Genomic DNA, 16,916 nt, shown 5'->3' on the forward strand with positions numbered 1-16,916 from the left:
AAATTTGATGTATAAGGTTGATAAGACACCACTAAAATCAAACTCAAATGATAATTGTCTACAGATTTCAGTGCTTCAGCTTCAATTTGGAGAATGCAATTCTTTAATGTAATACTGAAAAATGTAATATTATTGGTCACACATGCTTATCTGTTTTTGTGGCTCAGAGAACAGGCTACTGTGAGTATGCGAGAGGGTCACTGCCAGTTCTCCTGGTGTGATGCTAGACAAACTTAGTCATGTACCTCAGAGACTAAGTTGTCTCTTGGAGAAAGAAGAAAAGAAAAGACAGAAAAACATTTCAGGTCGTCTGATTTAAAAATATCCCAGCAGTCCCTAGAGACACATTCAATATGCAGAGATAGTTCTTGAATAAATAGATTTGTTTTTTCTTCCTTGGAAGGAATTGGTCCCTAATCCTTATCTGACTGCACTTACTGCCAGGACTCTCAAAAACTTTTATTTCTTTGTTGCCTTCTTCCAATAGCCCTTTCTGTACTTCCTGCTTGGATTTCAAAACTTGGACATAAAGTATTCATTACATAGGATGAAGTTGTCTTCAAGAAGAAAATTAAGTCTTCTGATAGAGGATTAATACCTAGAACATATAAAGAACTCAGAACATTAATGCCCCCCAAACAAATAGTCCAATTGACCAATGGGAAAACTTATTGAATTAGATACTTTCTAAAGGAGTACAAATGCCAATGAATATGTGAAGACATATATTCAACATTTTATGTGCGTGTGTGTGTGTGTGTGTGTGTGCGTGTGTGTGTGTACTGGGGATTGAACTTGGGTCCTTGTTCTTGCGAGGCACGTAGCAGAACCACTGAGCTAAATCTCTGACTCTGTTCAACACCTTTAGTCACTAGGGAAATGTAAATCAAAACTATATTCAGATTTTATCTCCTCCCACTCTGAATGACTAATACCAAGATTACAAAAAGCAGTTAATGCCAGCAAAAAACAGGGGAAAAAGGAACGCTCCTTTACTATCTGTAAGAGTATACACTATTAGAACAACCATTATTGAAATTACTATAGAGGTTTCTCAAAAAACTAAAAATAAAAAGGCCATATGACCCAGCTTTAGCACTGACTGGTATATTCCCAAAAGAACACAGCATACCCATGTTATAGCAGTGCCATTCACTGTAGCTGAGCTGTGGAAACAGCCTAGATGCCTATCAACAAGTGAACGGATTAAGTAAATGCAGTATACATATACAATACTATTCATAAAAAAGAAGGAAATCATGTCATTTGCAGGAAGTGAATGGATCTGGAGTCTACTGTGTTATTTGCATTAAGTCAGCCTCAGAAAGTTAAATATTGTATGTTTTCCATCAAATGATCAATCAATCAGTAAAAGGAGGAATGACAAGAAACTAAAGGTAGACTTTTAGAGACGGGGAAGGGACTGGGAAGTGGGAAGTAAGGGAAGAGGGGTGCACAGGGGATGAAATAATAAAAATATGCCATATGCCCAAATGGATCTTATTCTGTCAGAATAACATGCAACAATTAATAAGTGTGTTTAATTTCTATAAAAAGGACAAAAAGGGCAAGTGCCTTGTAGAAAGAGGCAAAGGCGAAGAGATTTCTTTTTTTAAAAAATGGTGCACACTTTAGGCAGAACAAACTTTTTAAACCTCTTCTGTCTTTTTTCATCATCGCTTCCCTGGGAGTGATGTGAAAGGTGGACGCACTTCCAGCAGGCAGATTGAAAGAGAACAAGCGCGGTTTAGAGCCCCAGGGGGCTGAATGGAGAAGCTGCAATTTGAGGCTGGGAGTCCTGCACAACATCCCAATTCAATGTGGGCAAAGCACAGTATAAAAAACATCGGAAGTGTTGGGCATCATTCTAGGTCCAGGCAGACACAATGGCAGCATCAGGACCACCTCTGAAGACCTGCCTCAGGCAAGGTGTTGAGAGACAGTGAGATCAAGTGTCTTTGCCATCAAGATTAGCCAAGAAGGAAGATGATGACCCAATACAGGTAAACAGCCAAACTAGAGTGTCACAGAAGCAGAATTGAGACCAAGAAGTGGAGTAAAACTCACTGCCAGAATTGGACAAGTCATAAGGATAGGGTTGGGACAGTAAATGGTCTGCGTAGACTCTCCGGAGTTGTTTATGAATCCTTTCTGATGGCGAGAAAGTGCGTAGTTCTTGACTTGAGGTGGTGCTGAGGTCTTAAGAAAAGAACAAGAAGGGGTGTGGGAGCTGGGACTTGGTGAGGGCATACTCTAGAAGGGAAATCAGACTGCAAAGCCAGGTTTAGAGAGAGTATCGGCAGGTGTTGCCTTGGGAAAAGCTCAATCGTGAGGTTAGAAGAGTGGAATTCGAGTCAGGAGTTTGGTGGGGAGGGAGCCAAAGTGTGTCCGGTTAAGTGAGAACCTGGGGCCGATGCAAGGTGGCAAGTCAAGAGCAAGTAACATATACAGTGTATGTGGATGGGTGCGGGCAAGGCTGCAAGCAGTAGAGTCAGCTTCTCGTGCTTGGTGAGTTCAATGGCCCTCAGCTATGGCTACAGCTGCTTTTATTCTCATGCTGTCACTCGGGTCCTAGGTTTGGGGATGGGAAGTTGTCTCCGTCCTTGAGGATAACCGTGACATCACCATAACACATGGCATCTGTCCTAGCACATGGGCAAGGGACATCAGTGAGGAGAGCCATAGAAAGGAGTGGTTGAGATCAGCGTCTCTGGTTATTTTTCAGCTGTTGTCAAATCAATTTCCTATTCATCTCAGAAAAGCAGAGCGTGCAGAATTTTTGCAGCCAAAAGAGGAAGTTTAGGATATTCCTGGAAAGGCTTGGTTTATTCTTTATTTCATAGAGTAATCAATATTAGTTATTAATGATTGTGCTGTATATTATTTTAAATTTGCATAAACTATCTAAATTGGTGTATAGTGACTATATAGGTTAGATAGAGATTAGATTTTAGGTGAGGTAAATATGCCTTATGGGCATTAATTTTCCTATAGTATCATTGTAAACAGCAGCAGAAGCAAGAACTGAAATAGAGCACTGTATTTTTGGATAGACATTTAGTTATTCCTCCCTTAATATTAAGCGACTACTTTCTGAGTGATACTGCTATGGAAATAAGTGTAGACAAAAATAAAATAAAAACACAGTTCTTCTCCTCATAGAACTTGTAATCTGAAGGTAGGGGTAGAGAGATGCCGGCACCCAGTACCATTTACAGAAGTAAATATTGAATCAAAAGTAAACATTGAATCACACTCACAGAGAGAATTCTGAAAGAGAGGTTCAGGCTAATCTGAGCCGGTGCGGGGTGAGAGAAGGAGTCCCTGGGGAAGTGGACACTGATTTGAGGCCTGAAGCGTTGATAGACAGCTGGATTATGGGGCTTGTGATAGGAAGTGGTGGTGCCACGGCACAAAGCAAAAGAGTTTGAGGCATTGCAGCACCTGGAATGAGACAAGGGTAACCATCACTGACAGAACGAATGTCAGGAGGTTGTGGGTTGTCCTGCTCACAGCAGGACTCAGAGACAATGCATTTTAAAAGTTACTATAACCTACTCATTTCGTAATGGAAAAATTTTGAAAGTTAGGGAACTACTTGCCATGTTAGAAGGATGTTACTTTTCATTTCTTTTGAATTCAAGGCTATAATGGCTTATTGCATTACTAAAACTTTAAAAACTGCATTAACTTCTGAATCTTCATGGGACAGAATAGCTATCAGTTTATCAGAGCTCTCACCAAGAGCAATCTAAAAGTCCAGATAAAATACACTATGGAAATTACTTATATGAAGAGAGCAAAGTGTAGTAGAGGCAATGAGTGAAGAGGCCAAGACTGTAGAGGACAGAACAGCTCAGACAGGTGGGCTGAGCCAAACACCTGCTTTTACCATAGTGATGTTTTCCAGCTCAGGGCCGAGAATTTATGTTCTTCACCAGTGTGTGGTGACATTGTGGTGAATTATGGGGTTTGGGGGTGAGAAATTAAAATTTTAAGCTTGAAAGCTTCTGAAATGCACAGAAGGGTTATCAGTAGTTTTATAAGTCAAAAATCAGAAGTCAGTCCAGATCAGAAAGTGGGTTAAGGATAACACTTCAGCAGTAGTTTCAAGTATAGGAAGGCTACGGTGACCCAAAAGTACAAACAATTTTACGAGGACTTTCAATGAGCCTTCACTACAAATAATCTGAATATGTTGAAGGAAGGAGTAACCTGTCTTTGGAGGAATAGAACATCCTTTGGAAGCTGCATTATTAAAAAATTCTCTACATTTCCAGAACTTAGTAGCAAAGTACTAAAAGTGCCAAAGGCTAAGATCATATAAAACTAAGAGAAAAAATATAGAATATATCCACAAATTCTACTGACAAGTCTTTTAAAATAAATATGGTTAAAGGTTCTAAGAACTGGAATAAAAGATAGTGTATGAGAAAAATCCATAGACAAAGTAGAATTTATAAAAAGAAATAGGTCAGAGATGTGTAAATACTGAATAGTCTCTCTTTTGTAACAAACTGAAAGTGTAAATAAGGATCGAAATGTATCATTGATAATGTGAAGTAGGAAGAAAAGGTCTAAAGGGTTAGGAAGAGTGGGAGGGGGAGGGGAAAGGAAAAAACATGAGAAAAGGAAGAAATAAAAAAGTCTTTGTAAGGAGGGAGGGGTGGAGGGGTTGAAGGGAGGGCAGGGAGATGGGGAAAAAATAAGAACCAAGATATATCATGTAAAGGTACAAGTTCCCAGTGATGAATGTAAGTGTACTGTATACCTAAAAGTGTACCAATAAACTTATGAAAAAAAGAGAAATAATTACGCATTCTAGGACTGCAAACATTTCCTATTTGGCATTATGAATACATTAGTTGGTTTTACAGCTGATTAGACACAATCAAAGATAAGAGTGTTGAATAGAGGCAGTTGAAAATATCCAAAAGTCAGCATTGGAAGTGAAAATGTATATAGAATTCAGCAAAATGTAGAGATAAGGGGGCAAGTTCTAGCATGACGATAGTTGAATTCTGAGAGAAGAGACTGAGATCAAACAATATTTACAGGAGTAGTATGGAGAATTTCCTAAAAGCAAGTAAAACCACTCTTAGTTACTTTCTCATTGCTGGGACAAAATACCTGACACCTACAAATTAGAGGAAAGGTTTATTTTAACTCACAGATTGTAGAGGTTTTAGTCCATACTTGGCTGGAGGCAAGGCAGAGTGATATAATAGAGGGGCATGACAGAAGCAAAATAATTTAGGGCAGGGCAGGCAGGAGGCAGAAAGCCTCTTTACATTCAATCCAGTGTACAAGCCTATTCGTTGGTGCCACCTAAAACCAGAGTGGGACTTCCCATGACCCACACCCAGAACCACATTAAACCAGTCAGTGGACTATTCTAGTTATCACAACCCTTAATGTATACTTATTCATTCTAGTTCCCACCACCTCTGTAAAGCCCCATTGATGAGCTCGTAAGGCTTTGCCGGAACATCTAGATAAAAGCCATAAAACAGACATCGACCCATATATTTAAGGAAAAAAAAAAAGACTCACCCTAGGAAGAATAGAGCAAAAAAGTTTGAAAAAGGTATACAACTAACCAAACACAAAGAAGATACCTTCAAAAAGCTAAAACAAAAGGAAACACAATATTAATAAAAGCAGTAACAGTAGTTTTGATATCCTGAAAGTTAAGATGGACTGAAAATAATTTTAGACATACAAAATGATATAACCCAGAAACTTGTGCTAAAAGAAATATTAAATTAAGTTCTTCAGCAGAAGAAACATTTTCTTGGAGATATACATAGATCTTCAGGAAGAAATTAAAGAGCAAAAGATAAGGACCCTAAATGGAAACTAGAAATGATCACAGTTCAAATATGAACTGTATAATAAAATAATAATAATGTATAGGGTTTAAGGTAGAGGCAGAACTAAAATGCATGAAACAGAAAAATGGAGGAATGAGGTAAATGGAATGAAAATGCTCTGAATTCCTAGCATTATAAGAGGAAGAAGAATTATTTTTGTTTACAAAGTGCACATTTGAAAAGTAACAGTCATAAAGGCTGCAAGGAAAAGGTTAGGAAAAAATACATGAACACTAAAACAAAAAATGCTCAAGTGTGTCAGAAAAAGATCTTAAAAAAGAATTATTATTGGAAATAACAAGGAATTCACACATTTCATAATGCATGTATATTTTTATTATGATTCTTACATTTAATGCAAATTTTGCAAAGACCATATAGCTGATTCTATTCATTTAACTAGGCAACAACTTTTGTCTTTTAATTTGTGCATCATTTGCATTTGATATTATTTCTGGTTGAGGTCATGTTTGATAAATTATCTTGATATTTGAAATCCAGGTTACATTGTACCGAGTGTCAGAATTCAATCAGAATTGTCCCAGAGCAAATAGATATTTCCACTACAAGTTTTCCAAGTGTTCAAATCTCTGTGTACACTGACATTCATCATCTAGCTGAGTTTTTGCCTCCAGGTTTTGCAGTAGTACAATAGAAAAGCAGAAACCAAGTCATACACAAGCACTCTAGCTGCAAAATGATCTATCACAGAAGAACAGAAAATAAGCATGGATACTGAGTGAGCTTAACCTGTAAGCTCTACTGTTACCCAAGCTGAGTGAATGGGAAAGTAAGAAGCTCAAAAAGAGGGAAGAGCAGCTTTCAAGATGTATTGGCATAGGGCTAGCAAGATAGTTTAGCGACAAGCATTTGTCTAGCGTATGCAAGGCCCTGGGTTGTATCTCCAGCTACACACACACACTCACACACACACTGAACCCCTTATTGTGCATCATGGAGAATCACTGTCACTCTCCTAAGGCCATATTTCTATATCGTAAGCAGAAGAGAGGCCATGAGTTGTGTGACATTGGAAACCTTCGCCACTGATTTATTCTGTCTAGGGCTCAGTTTCATATTGAAAATTCAGTGAAACAATGCCTTACAAAATCCATAGGATTATCATAAAGATTAAATTAAATAAGACAAGGTATAGGCAAGCATGTAATAGAGCCCTGGCACATAGCATTGACATGTATTTTTGATATCCAAAAGAGAGAGACTGTGGCAGTTTGTAATAAGCAAAGAAAACTTAAGGAATGTGCTATTGGTTTTACTCCTTTTTTTCAGAAGCCAGTTGTCCTAGACCAATTGCCAAAGGACGCGGGGAGCAGATGTCATGGTGACATTCGTGACTCAGGTGTGAACACAAGATAATTTCCCCTTGATGGGACTACTTTTCTACAAGAAAATTAAAAGGTAAGTAGAGAGATTATATATCACATACAGCAAGTGTAACATGAGGCAAAACATTGCAGAAACCACAAGAAAATAGCTACAGGGGTCACAACTTTTGTAAATTGTAATCCATGTTAACAAAAGCAGAGGATTTCTAGGATTATGTCGTTGCTATTATTATTAATTTTATGATGCTGGGGGTGGAACTCAGGGCTTCCTGCATGTTAAACAAATGCTCTACCACTGAGATCCATCCCTAATCCCCACTATTATTTATGAAAAAAAGTTTTTATTGTGTAAGTATATGCACGGAAATTCACTAGTTTGATAGGCTTTGACAAATAACCACAATAGTAGCTAAATGGCATAAAACTTTTCCATCACTCTAGAGTTCCTACATAAGACTTTGAAGACAGTCTTTTCTCCCACAAATTGGGCCCTGGGCTGCACAGATCTGAGGGCTCTCAGGTTGGTTTTGCCCTTTCTAGGGAAAGAAATCATAAAATATAGTTTTTGTGGCTAGTATCTTCTAATTAGCAATATTTTTCAGCTTTCTATAAATTTCTACCCCCCAAAGGCATTTTTAGGTATTTTTCCTTAATTGTTCTCCCCCTTGAGATTTTTATTACCACAGATATATCTGTGTGTCTAGTTTGTATTATATGTGTGCATGTATGAGTTATGTGTCTGTTCTGATATACAGTGAATACAATTATTACAGTAGAAAACACTATATTGTATGCATTTCTGATAGAAATACAGTGAATGTTTTTTTAAATTTTTAAATTATTACAGTAAAAGACTCTTTGACATTAATCCTTCTCAAAACTGTCTCTTACTTGGAACACACTTGCCCCATCCTGCTTGCCACTTTCTGAAGCAGCTCTGGAAGTCCTCTTCTGTGTCTTGGCTGCCTTGATGTCCTGAACTGATTCAAAATGTTTATCTCTCATGGTCATTTTTGCTTTGGGAAAGAGTCAGAAGTCACACTGTGCCAGAGTCTGTGAATGAGGTGGACAAGGTCACACTGTCCTGTTCCTATAAGCCCGCCTTTCCGTTGGATGGCACTCGGCAGCAGCATTCACTGTGTTTTTCATCACACCTCCTGAGGACACTCATGAAAAACGATGAAAGTTTTCCACTGTAACCCAGACCACACTAGACATGTGACGGCCATTCATCTTTGTCTTAAAAGAGATGAGAAGCCATTGGAGGGATTTAAATAGGAAGTGTGGTGTGCTTTATTTAAAGAAATTTTAAAAACTTGTAAATCTTTAATAATACATAATGAATTAGAATATGAAGCATGAGAGATTGATTATTTGGGAAGTGGACATTTCAGGAGTCCAGAGGAGAAATGACTTTTCAAACTATTAGAAGGTGAGGGAGAGGAACATTGGGAGACCTGCCATATTTTGTTTTTTGACCTGCCATATTTTCAATGGGGATCTGGAAAGAACTTAGCCAATGTCTTCTTTTCTGATGAAATTGTAATTACAATGAGAAATTCAGATAAACCTCCCTATTATTTGCTGCTGCCTTGATTTCACTGAGATTTTGCTGGGTTAACCAGAATCCTATGTTAATTAAGTATGAATACTCTTGAGTAATTTGCTAAAGAGTTAGAAAAACTTGGAGGATGAGATCATGACTAAGAAAGTGTTTTGCATCACTTCATCCATCCATTCCTCTTTCCATCCATCTTACAATATTTACCAGGAGATACTGTAGTACCAGCACTCACATTTCAGCTTCAGATGATCCCTGATACTCTGAAGATTTATGCAAATTGCTTTCTCAGAGATTAGAGTAGGTTTTTATTCTATTAAAGGTTACAAGTCGGGTGCTATGGATTGGATACCGTTGGAGTATGTGTTGGGCAGGGTTTCATGTGTTGAAATTTACTCTGCATAGTGAGGTACTGAAAGGGTAGAAATTTAAGCACCAACTGTGGTGCTTAAGGTGGAGTCTTTGGGAGGGGATTAGGATTAGGTAGTCCTTAGGGTAGAATCCTTAGACTGAGTCCTACTGGCTTTACAAAAAGAGACTGGTCAGAATAAAGCATTGGCTTACGTAGATCCTCCTGGTCTCTTGCCATGTCACTCTCTGTGATGTTCTGTGATTCTGCCAGCAGGAAGGCCTCCATCAAGTGTGAGCCAGAGTAAACCTTTCTTTATAAAGTTACCCAGTCTGGGTTATTTTGTAAATATTGACAGAAAATGGGCGAACATTAGGACTTACAGAGTTTTAGGTCTAGGGGTATGGAAATAAACAAAAGAAATACCTCATGTGTGTGTATGTGTATGTGGGGTGCTGGGGATTGAACCTAGGGCCTTCCAATTGAGCTACATCCAACCTTTTTTTTTGGGGGGGGGACAGGTTCTCTCTAAGTTGCTAAAATTGTCCAGGCTGGACTCAAACTTGGGATCCTCCTGCTTTATCCACTTGGAGTGCTGGGATTACAGCATGTACCACCACACGCAGTTATAATCTTCTGGTTCAAAGCACACGGAGTTGATGTCATGTGAACATATAAATTATGAAGCTGCATATCAGTACCTTGAAGGAGCTCTGAACGAGTGTGGAAGCTTGCTGGGTACACTGGTGATTCTGGTCTTCCAGGTGGTGTCTGAAGGATGGCTGGCCACAATGCCTCCAGGAATTTCACCTGCGACCCTATCCTGACGCCCCATCTAACCAGACTCTACTTCGTCGTGCTCATTGGGGGACTGGGGGGTGTCATCTCCATCCTATTCTTGCTTGTGAAGATGAACACTCGATCTGTAACCACCACGGCTGTCATTAACTTGGTGGTGGTCCATGGGGTGTTCCTGCTGACTGTGCCTTTCCGCTTGTCCTACCTCATCCAGAAAACATGGACATTTGGCCTGTCTTTCTGCAGACTTGTGAGTGCCATGTTGCATATCCACATGTATCTTACCTTCCTTTTCTACGTGGTCATTCTGGTCATCCGGTACCTTATCTTTTTCAAGCACAAAGACAAAGTGGAATTCTACAGGAAATTTCATGCTGTTGCAGCCAGCGCTGGCATGTGGCTGTTGGTGATTGTCATTGTTATTCCTGTGGTCTCTTCTCATTACGGAAATAAGGGGGATTACAATGACAAGCACTGCTTTAAATTCCATGAAGAACTGGTCTATATGTACGTGCAAGTCATCAACTACATGATAGTCATCCTCGTCATAGCCACCGCGGTGATGCTCTTGGTCCTTCAGATCTTCATCATTATGTTGATGATGAGGAAGCTCCGCCACTCCTTCCTCTCCCACCAGGAATTCTGGGCTCAACTGAAGAACTTATTTTTCATAGGCATCATTCTTACTTGCTTTCTCCCCTACCAGTTCTTCAGGATCTATTACTTACATGTTGTGGCTCAATCCAAGGAATGTAACAACAATTTTGCATTTTACAATGAAATCTTTTTGAGTGTAACTGCAATTAGCTGCTGTGATTTGCTGCTCTTTGTTGTTGGGGGAAGCCGTTGGTTTAAGCAGAAGACAATTGACCTGTGGAATTGCCTGTTGTGCCATTAGCCATGAACTGCAGTACTGATTTCTTTACATTGGGAGGGAAAAGGGGGAGGGAAGGTAAGAATGATATTTCATCACTTGATCAAGGCTGAACTGAAAGACTAGAATGTTAGAGCAATCCTTCCAATCTTAGTCTGACCTTTGTGGATTCTGAAAGCTGCCATTCATCCATCAGTGACATTGTTTTCCAATATACAATGTCTGCTTGGTCCATCTATGCAGTTTAGATCTAATGGTGCTACAGTTGTCTTAGCTCTCTGATTTGTACTTTGAACCTTGGTCTTTTCTTAGGCTTCCCATTGGACTCAGCTGTTCAGTTCACTTCACTTTGTTTTACGCAGGTTAGTCCTGTTCGTAATCCAGATCCAAAGACACAAACTCTACTTGACTCACTAGAAAAGATGCCCTGTTCCACTCATACCCTGTGGGAACAATCCCATCCCAAAACAAACAAAACAAAACACATCAAGGGAGAGAATAATAGGACACTTTTCTAGATTATTACAACTTTGGTGAGAACTCAAGTATCTAAAAATCAGAGAAACTCAAGCCATGGACATGTGCTGTAACAAGATTTTCTAGATATCTCTTTTGAAGGTCAAAGTTAAAGACCTGAAGATCAACGGTTTAACATCATGAATTTCACTGTTTCTCCAAAAATCATTCACAGGTTTACAAAACATATCTCAATAATTATGAATCTGTAACTTTGAGGATATCTCTGACCAATGTACTTCTAGGAATTAAAATGAATTCCCAATGAAGGGATTAAATTTTTTCCTTTTCCCTTTTTTAATGTCTTGGGGTAAAATTAAGATTTTCTTTAAAGTTAGGTTTTCTTTAAAGACAGAAAGTTTGTACTGAAATCTTTAGAGTTCCAGTCCAGTCTTAAAGATACATTTTTAAAAAATAAATGACAACTATGTTCTTAACAAAAGAACTTAGGAGAAATATACAAAGTAAGCATTAATTTCAACTCTATTGGATGAGGCTTTATTGAAAGATTTTCTGACTATTTGAGGAATGGATGAATTAATGCACTCAAAAGTAATAAAGCTGTAATCCTTTAAACTATGAAATAAAATGGGGTTTTCAAATTCTGAGCAGCATTTTGCAACTTTATTAATAACACAACATGTAGCATATTAAACTGATTTTACTTCAAGAATGTCTATTAATGGCTATATTGATACACATGCTTGTGTGATTTTCTTTTGCATTTTTTTAACCCTACTGCCCATATTTATATTTGCCCTAAAAATTTCATAATCTTTTAGAACTTTCAAAAGAAATCATTTCTTTTTTTTTTTTTTTAAACCTGGGATCAGATCAAACTTGGGACCTTGCATTTGTGAGACAGGCAGCGAAACAACCGAGCTAAATCCCCTGCCCCCATTTCATATCTAATGCTCCAGAAAACCAGAAGAAGTGAGCAATATAAACAGAAGAACCAAATAAATTAAAAGTATTTTTCCCCAGCTAAGTATGTCCGAGATTTTAAAGGTCTTTCTTAATTTGTTATCATTCCATGAATGCTTCAGAGAAGAGAGCTGTACCCCTGTGAGCTTCTCTGACTGCTAAAGTAGCTAATTCTGAAAAAGAAAAACTAGCAACAACTGCCAACATGACTTGTCACCCAATTTTTTCAAATTTTCTCTTTTTTTCTATTTTGTTTTTGTTTTTTAACTTGTCTTTCTTGCCCATTCATTTTCTTAGTTTTTTTTTTCTTACTTAAGCCGATACATTTGTAAGTCAAGTACTAAGACCTAACATCATTTTAAGAAAATGTTTAACACCTATAAAATATGTAAGAAAATAAAGATGTATTGTGAAATACTGAAAGTAATTGCTTTTGAGAGTTTCATTAACTTGCTTTTCTTATATTACTACTATGATAATATCTTTTTTATCCTGTAGATTGTGTTATGGTCTCTTGCAGATTTTAGATATATTGAGGCCAGGCATTTATGTTCTTCTCTATGTTATAATGTTATAATAAAAGATCTATAAGAAATATTACCCCAACATAGAAATGCAACATTGCACAATTTCAAATATCTTCTCAGTATTTACAGAATAAATAGAAAAGTATCAAGTTGCCTATTTTTTGTCTTTAACTGCTATAGAAATGAATCTCACACAGGAAAAGGAGCAGGAGTAGCCTCAAGGGCCATCTTTAGCTGTCACTATTGTGCTAGAGGACCACTAGCATTTGGTACTTGCTCACTTGCACACAAAAATGTACTATATGGTCTTGCTATGTATTTGAAAGATCTGGATTCATGGAGTGAAACATAATGCAAGTATTAATGAGGACAGTTCATTAGGTTTTATTCAACTTGGGGGTATGGTTGAAGTTTTTTTTTTTTTTAAATCTCCACAAATATATATATTATTGATATTGAGGAAAGACTTTATTCTGATTCTCTCAGAATTTTACCTAGTGGTTCATTACATTGGAACATTGCATGGTTCATAGCAATACCATCTTTAATAGTAAAATACAGCACAACACAATTGGAAGAAATAACCAGAGGGGCATTATTCGTAGGTCCCAACATGTGACTGCATCGATTTTTTTCTCTGTTACAGCTTATGCTGTAGCACACACTGATGTATCTATTATTTTATTGTAAATAATTTTGCTAAGTGTGGTGGTTTATGCCTATAATCCCAGCTCTCTGGGGGACTGAGGCTTAATGACTTAGCAAGATTGTGTCTCAAAATAAAATGTAGAAAAAGGCTAGGAATGTAGTTCAGTATGAAGGCATGGGATTCAGTCCCCAGCACAGAAAAAAAACACTTTTATTAATAATGTATATTACAGGTAGGAATTATATAAATGGTATATATAATCATAGTTTACATTATTAGTACAGGAAAATTATGACATTTATTTTAGAATTACAATTTTTTGTGAATTTCATTTTAGAACAGTAAAATGACAAAATAATAATATTTGTGACAAAACACAGTGGGTCTGAGAAGATTGAAGACAACTGAGTCACCACAGAGACTTCAGAAAGGAGATTTACCAATTTTAACATTTTGAACAGGAAAAATGTCTCATGTTTTGAGACTGCTTACCTCAACTTGATTCAATTCTAAATTATTTCTTTTGTTTCTGTAGTAATTAAGTGCAATTTTTAAGAAAATGCAAAGAAATAGATATGTGTATTTTCTTTTAAAAAAAAGACATTCTCTGTGTGCCTCACAATTCTCAGATTGCCTCATTCTCAATATCTGTCAGATTCTGAACCCAGAGATAATGATAGTTTTGGAGGGCTAGGCAGAAATATTGCTTCAAGCACCCTTAAAATGTACTTTTCTCAGCTGCTGTTCATTTCTTAATTGTCTCGTGAAAAGGTCATTGAGTCCCCTCTTTTGTCCTCAACTTTATATAAAATAGGGGAGAAAAGGACTCTTTGTACTTGTGGTGAAATGAGCTCTGTGTGGATGGATGCAAGAAGTGGAGAAGCTCCTTCCTGCCATCTTGAATCACACTCTGCGGAGTCACAGCCAAAACACATTAGAAAGGTACATGTACACCCATGTTGATGGCCGCACAGTTCACAGTAGTTAAGTCATGGGAAGAACCTGTATGTCCTCCAACGGATGAGTGGATAAAGAAAATGTGGTATCTGTACATACTAGGGTACTACTCAACTCTAAAGGACAAATTTGAAACGTTTGTAGAAAAATGGATACATCTGGAAAATATAATGTTCAGTGAAATAAGTCAGACACACAAGCTTAAATACTATATGGTATCTCTCACTTGAGTACAAAGGAAGAAAGAGCAAAATAGAGGAGTAAAAGAAGGAAACAGGAAGACAGATATCTGCAAACAGGAAAGGGTCCAGGAGACTGAGGGCCCGGGGTGGGAAAAGGGAAGGAAAAATGAAAAGATTTAAGATGTGTCACTTACATGTACCAAATACCCACAGTGAACGTAACCATTCTATGTTCTAAATGTGAACGAATGATGAAAATAATAATAACAACAACAACAATAATAATAATAACAATAAATGAGGACAGGAGAGGAAGGTGGGTGGGGAGAGGAAAGGGATTAAAAAGGATCAAGATGTGTTATGTACATATACCTACTCCTTAAAATGAATGTAAACCTCATGTACAGTAAACATGTATTAAAATAATTTTTTAATGCAAAATGCCACAGCATTGGGAAAAAAACATGCATTTGTAGCCTGGGAGTGTCACGCAGTGGTACAGTGCTAGTCTAGTGTGATAGAGGCCTTGGGTTTGAATGCGAGTATTATAGATAGCTAAGCTATTTAGAAATATTATAGGCAGTCAGGTAGGGCAAGGTCCTCAAGAAAGTCAAGACAAAGGTGGCTGGAGATGCATCTGTTGGAGACCAGGCCTCAAGATAAAGATGAAATGACCAGGAGTGCATACGTCCCCAAAGCAATAACACCTGGCCTAATGAAGTCTACATAGACATCAGTCCCCCTGGACGGTGACCAAGATCTTCAGTCCCATCTCTTCCCAGAAAAAGTCTTTGTTTTTTCCATGCACACTTGTTACATGACTTGTTCCCCCACTGCATTACCATTACCTAAGCGACTATACTTGTAAACTTATTGGTCGATCATGGCTTTAACGTTTGTTGTACCCACATGGTTTTTGCTCTATAAAACTTCCCTGTAAAGTGGGGTCCCTGCCTATCAATTCGGGTTCCCTCCTGCCTCTCAGAGCTATTCTCTCAATAAACATTTCCTGCTCTTTACCTCCATTTTTCCTAGAATTCATTCTATGATTCTAGAGAGCATAAACTTTGTGTACCAGGCATCTCAGCCTGGGAATTATATTTCCTTTGTATCATTTAGAGGTCATATTTCATCTCCTGATAACATTTCCTATATCACTAGCACCTCAAAACATTACATTCCTAGGTTGCAGTGTTGGTGCTTGAGAAGGAGACCATCAGGCCTGTCCATTCCTGGTTATCAGCTTTTGGATGTGAGGTCAGTGGGATGGACACCTGTGATATTATCATAGCTTGGATTGGATAGATTTTGCCAACTTACCTCCAAAAAGATGGGGCCTAGGACATGGACTCCCCTATCTTTTGGGACTGGTAGGAACATGGAAATCTCCTATGATGAGACTGACTATAGCATTCTGGAAGCAGTTGGCAGTGAGAGTTCTACGATAAAGGGACACAGGGATGATAGTGCTGCTTTGCTCATGCCAAGAAAGCTCTACCTGCAGTGGATATCAGAGACCAGAGAAAAGTGGAGAACCAGGAGGAGTTGCTAGGGAAATGAGTCTTGTCTGAGAAACCCTAGCAGAAGGCAGACGGGCTTGAGGGAAACTTGCATAGTAGGTTGGAGCAAATGGGATGCTGGGGTAGCATACAAGGAAAATAACTTTGAACAGGAGGTAAGAGGATATAAATACATTCTTTGTTTTACAAGGAATTTTTTAAATCTTTTATGACATTAGCAGGAAACAATCTCTACCTTTATTGCTAGTCCAGAGCAGAGACCTGATAGAAGGCATGGCATGATACATAGTGATAGACATTGGCTTCCTTAAGTGTGGTTTTAGATAAAGGTTCTCATTCTAAGTCAAATGAGGAAGCAGCCCTGGAAGTATAGAAGATACAGAGTGAAGAGTCTTCGGTTTGTTACTATGAGAATATTATCTTCAATGTCGAGTAAATTTTCACTTACTTTCTCCCACTCTTTACATCTCCCCACTTTCTTGCAGATCCACAGAACTCAACTTCAGGAGGGCCCAGAAAGACATCCAGCTAGTTCTCCAGTGTCAACAAAGTCTACACACAAAGCACTTTTTCACCACGGCCCAGTTAATTGTCACATGCCTGATCTGTTGTGTGCCTTTCCAAATTGCATTATTTTAACATCACCACACTTGACCATGACTGGGCTCATTGTTGAACTGTACACATATGAGGATGGTCCATTTTATGCTATTCGAGTTTACCATAGTTAAAAGTTTTTAAAAGTTCGGGGATTCAACCTATGTAATAGAAACTTTTACAGGCAGGAACTGAACAGTTTGGAGAAAGATGTTAAAATATAGAGAAACAAAGGTACTTTGA

The 16,916-nt window shown here is 38.1% G+C and overlaps 1 protein-coding gene across 4 annotated transcripts in view; it reads left to right on the forward strand.

Moving 5' to 3' along the window:
• The window catches only part of Gpr141 (G protein-coupled receptor 141), a 57,793-nt gene extending 41,134 nt beyond the window's left edge, over positions 1 to 16,659 (forward strand). For 2 of the 4 annotated variants that reach the window (XM_033765333.1, XM_010640487.2), the window contains 2 exons: positions 7,164 to 7,292; positions 9,894 to 10,929. In XM_033765333.1, the coding sequence (XP_033621224.1) occupies positions 9,908 to 10,825 (918 nt within the window). In that variant the 5' untranslated portion in view covers positions 7,164 to 7,292; positions 9,894 to 9,907 and the 3' untranslated portion in view covers positions 10,826 to 10,929. Of the gene's footprint in view, positions 1 to 1,951; positions 2,004 to 7,163; positions 7,293 to 9,893; positions 10,930 to 16,561 lie in introns of those variants that run through there. The other 2 variants (XM_033765334.1, XR_004517750.1) reach the window with 2 other exon arrangements.
• The last annotated feature ends 257 nt before the right edge of the window (positions 16,660 to 16,916 follow it).

Source organism: Fukomys damarensis, unplaced genomic scaffold, assembly GCF_012274545.1.
Source record: "Fukomys damarensis isolate Sample0158 unplaced genomic scaffold, DMR_v1.0_HiC HiC_scaffold_17, whole genome shotgun sequence".
In the NCBI taxonomy this organism is placed as follows: domain Eukaryota; kingdom Metazoa; phylum Chordata; class Mammalia; order Rodentia; family Bathyergidae; genus Fukomys; species Fukomys damarensis.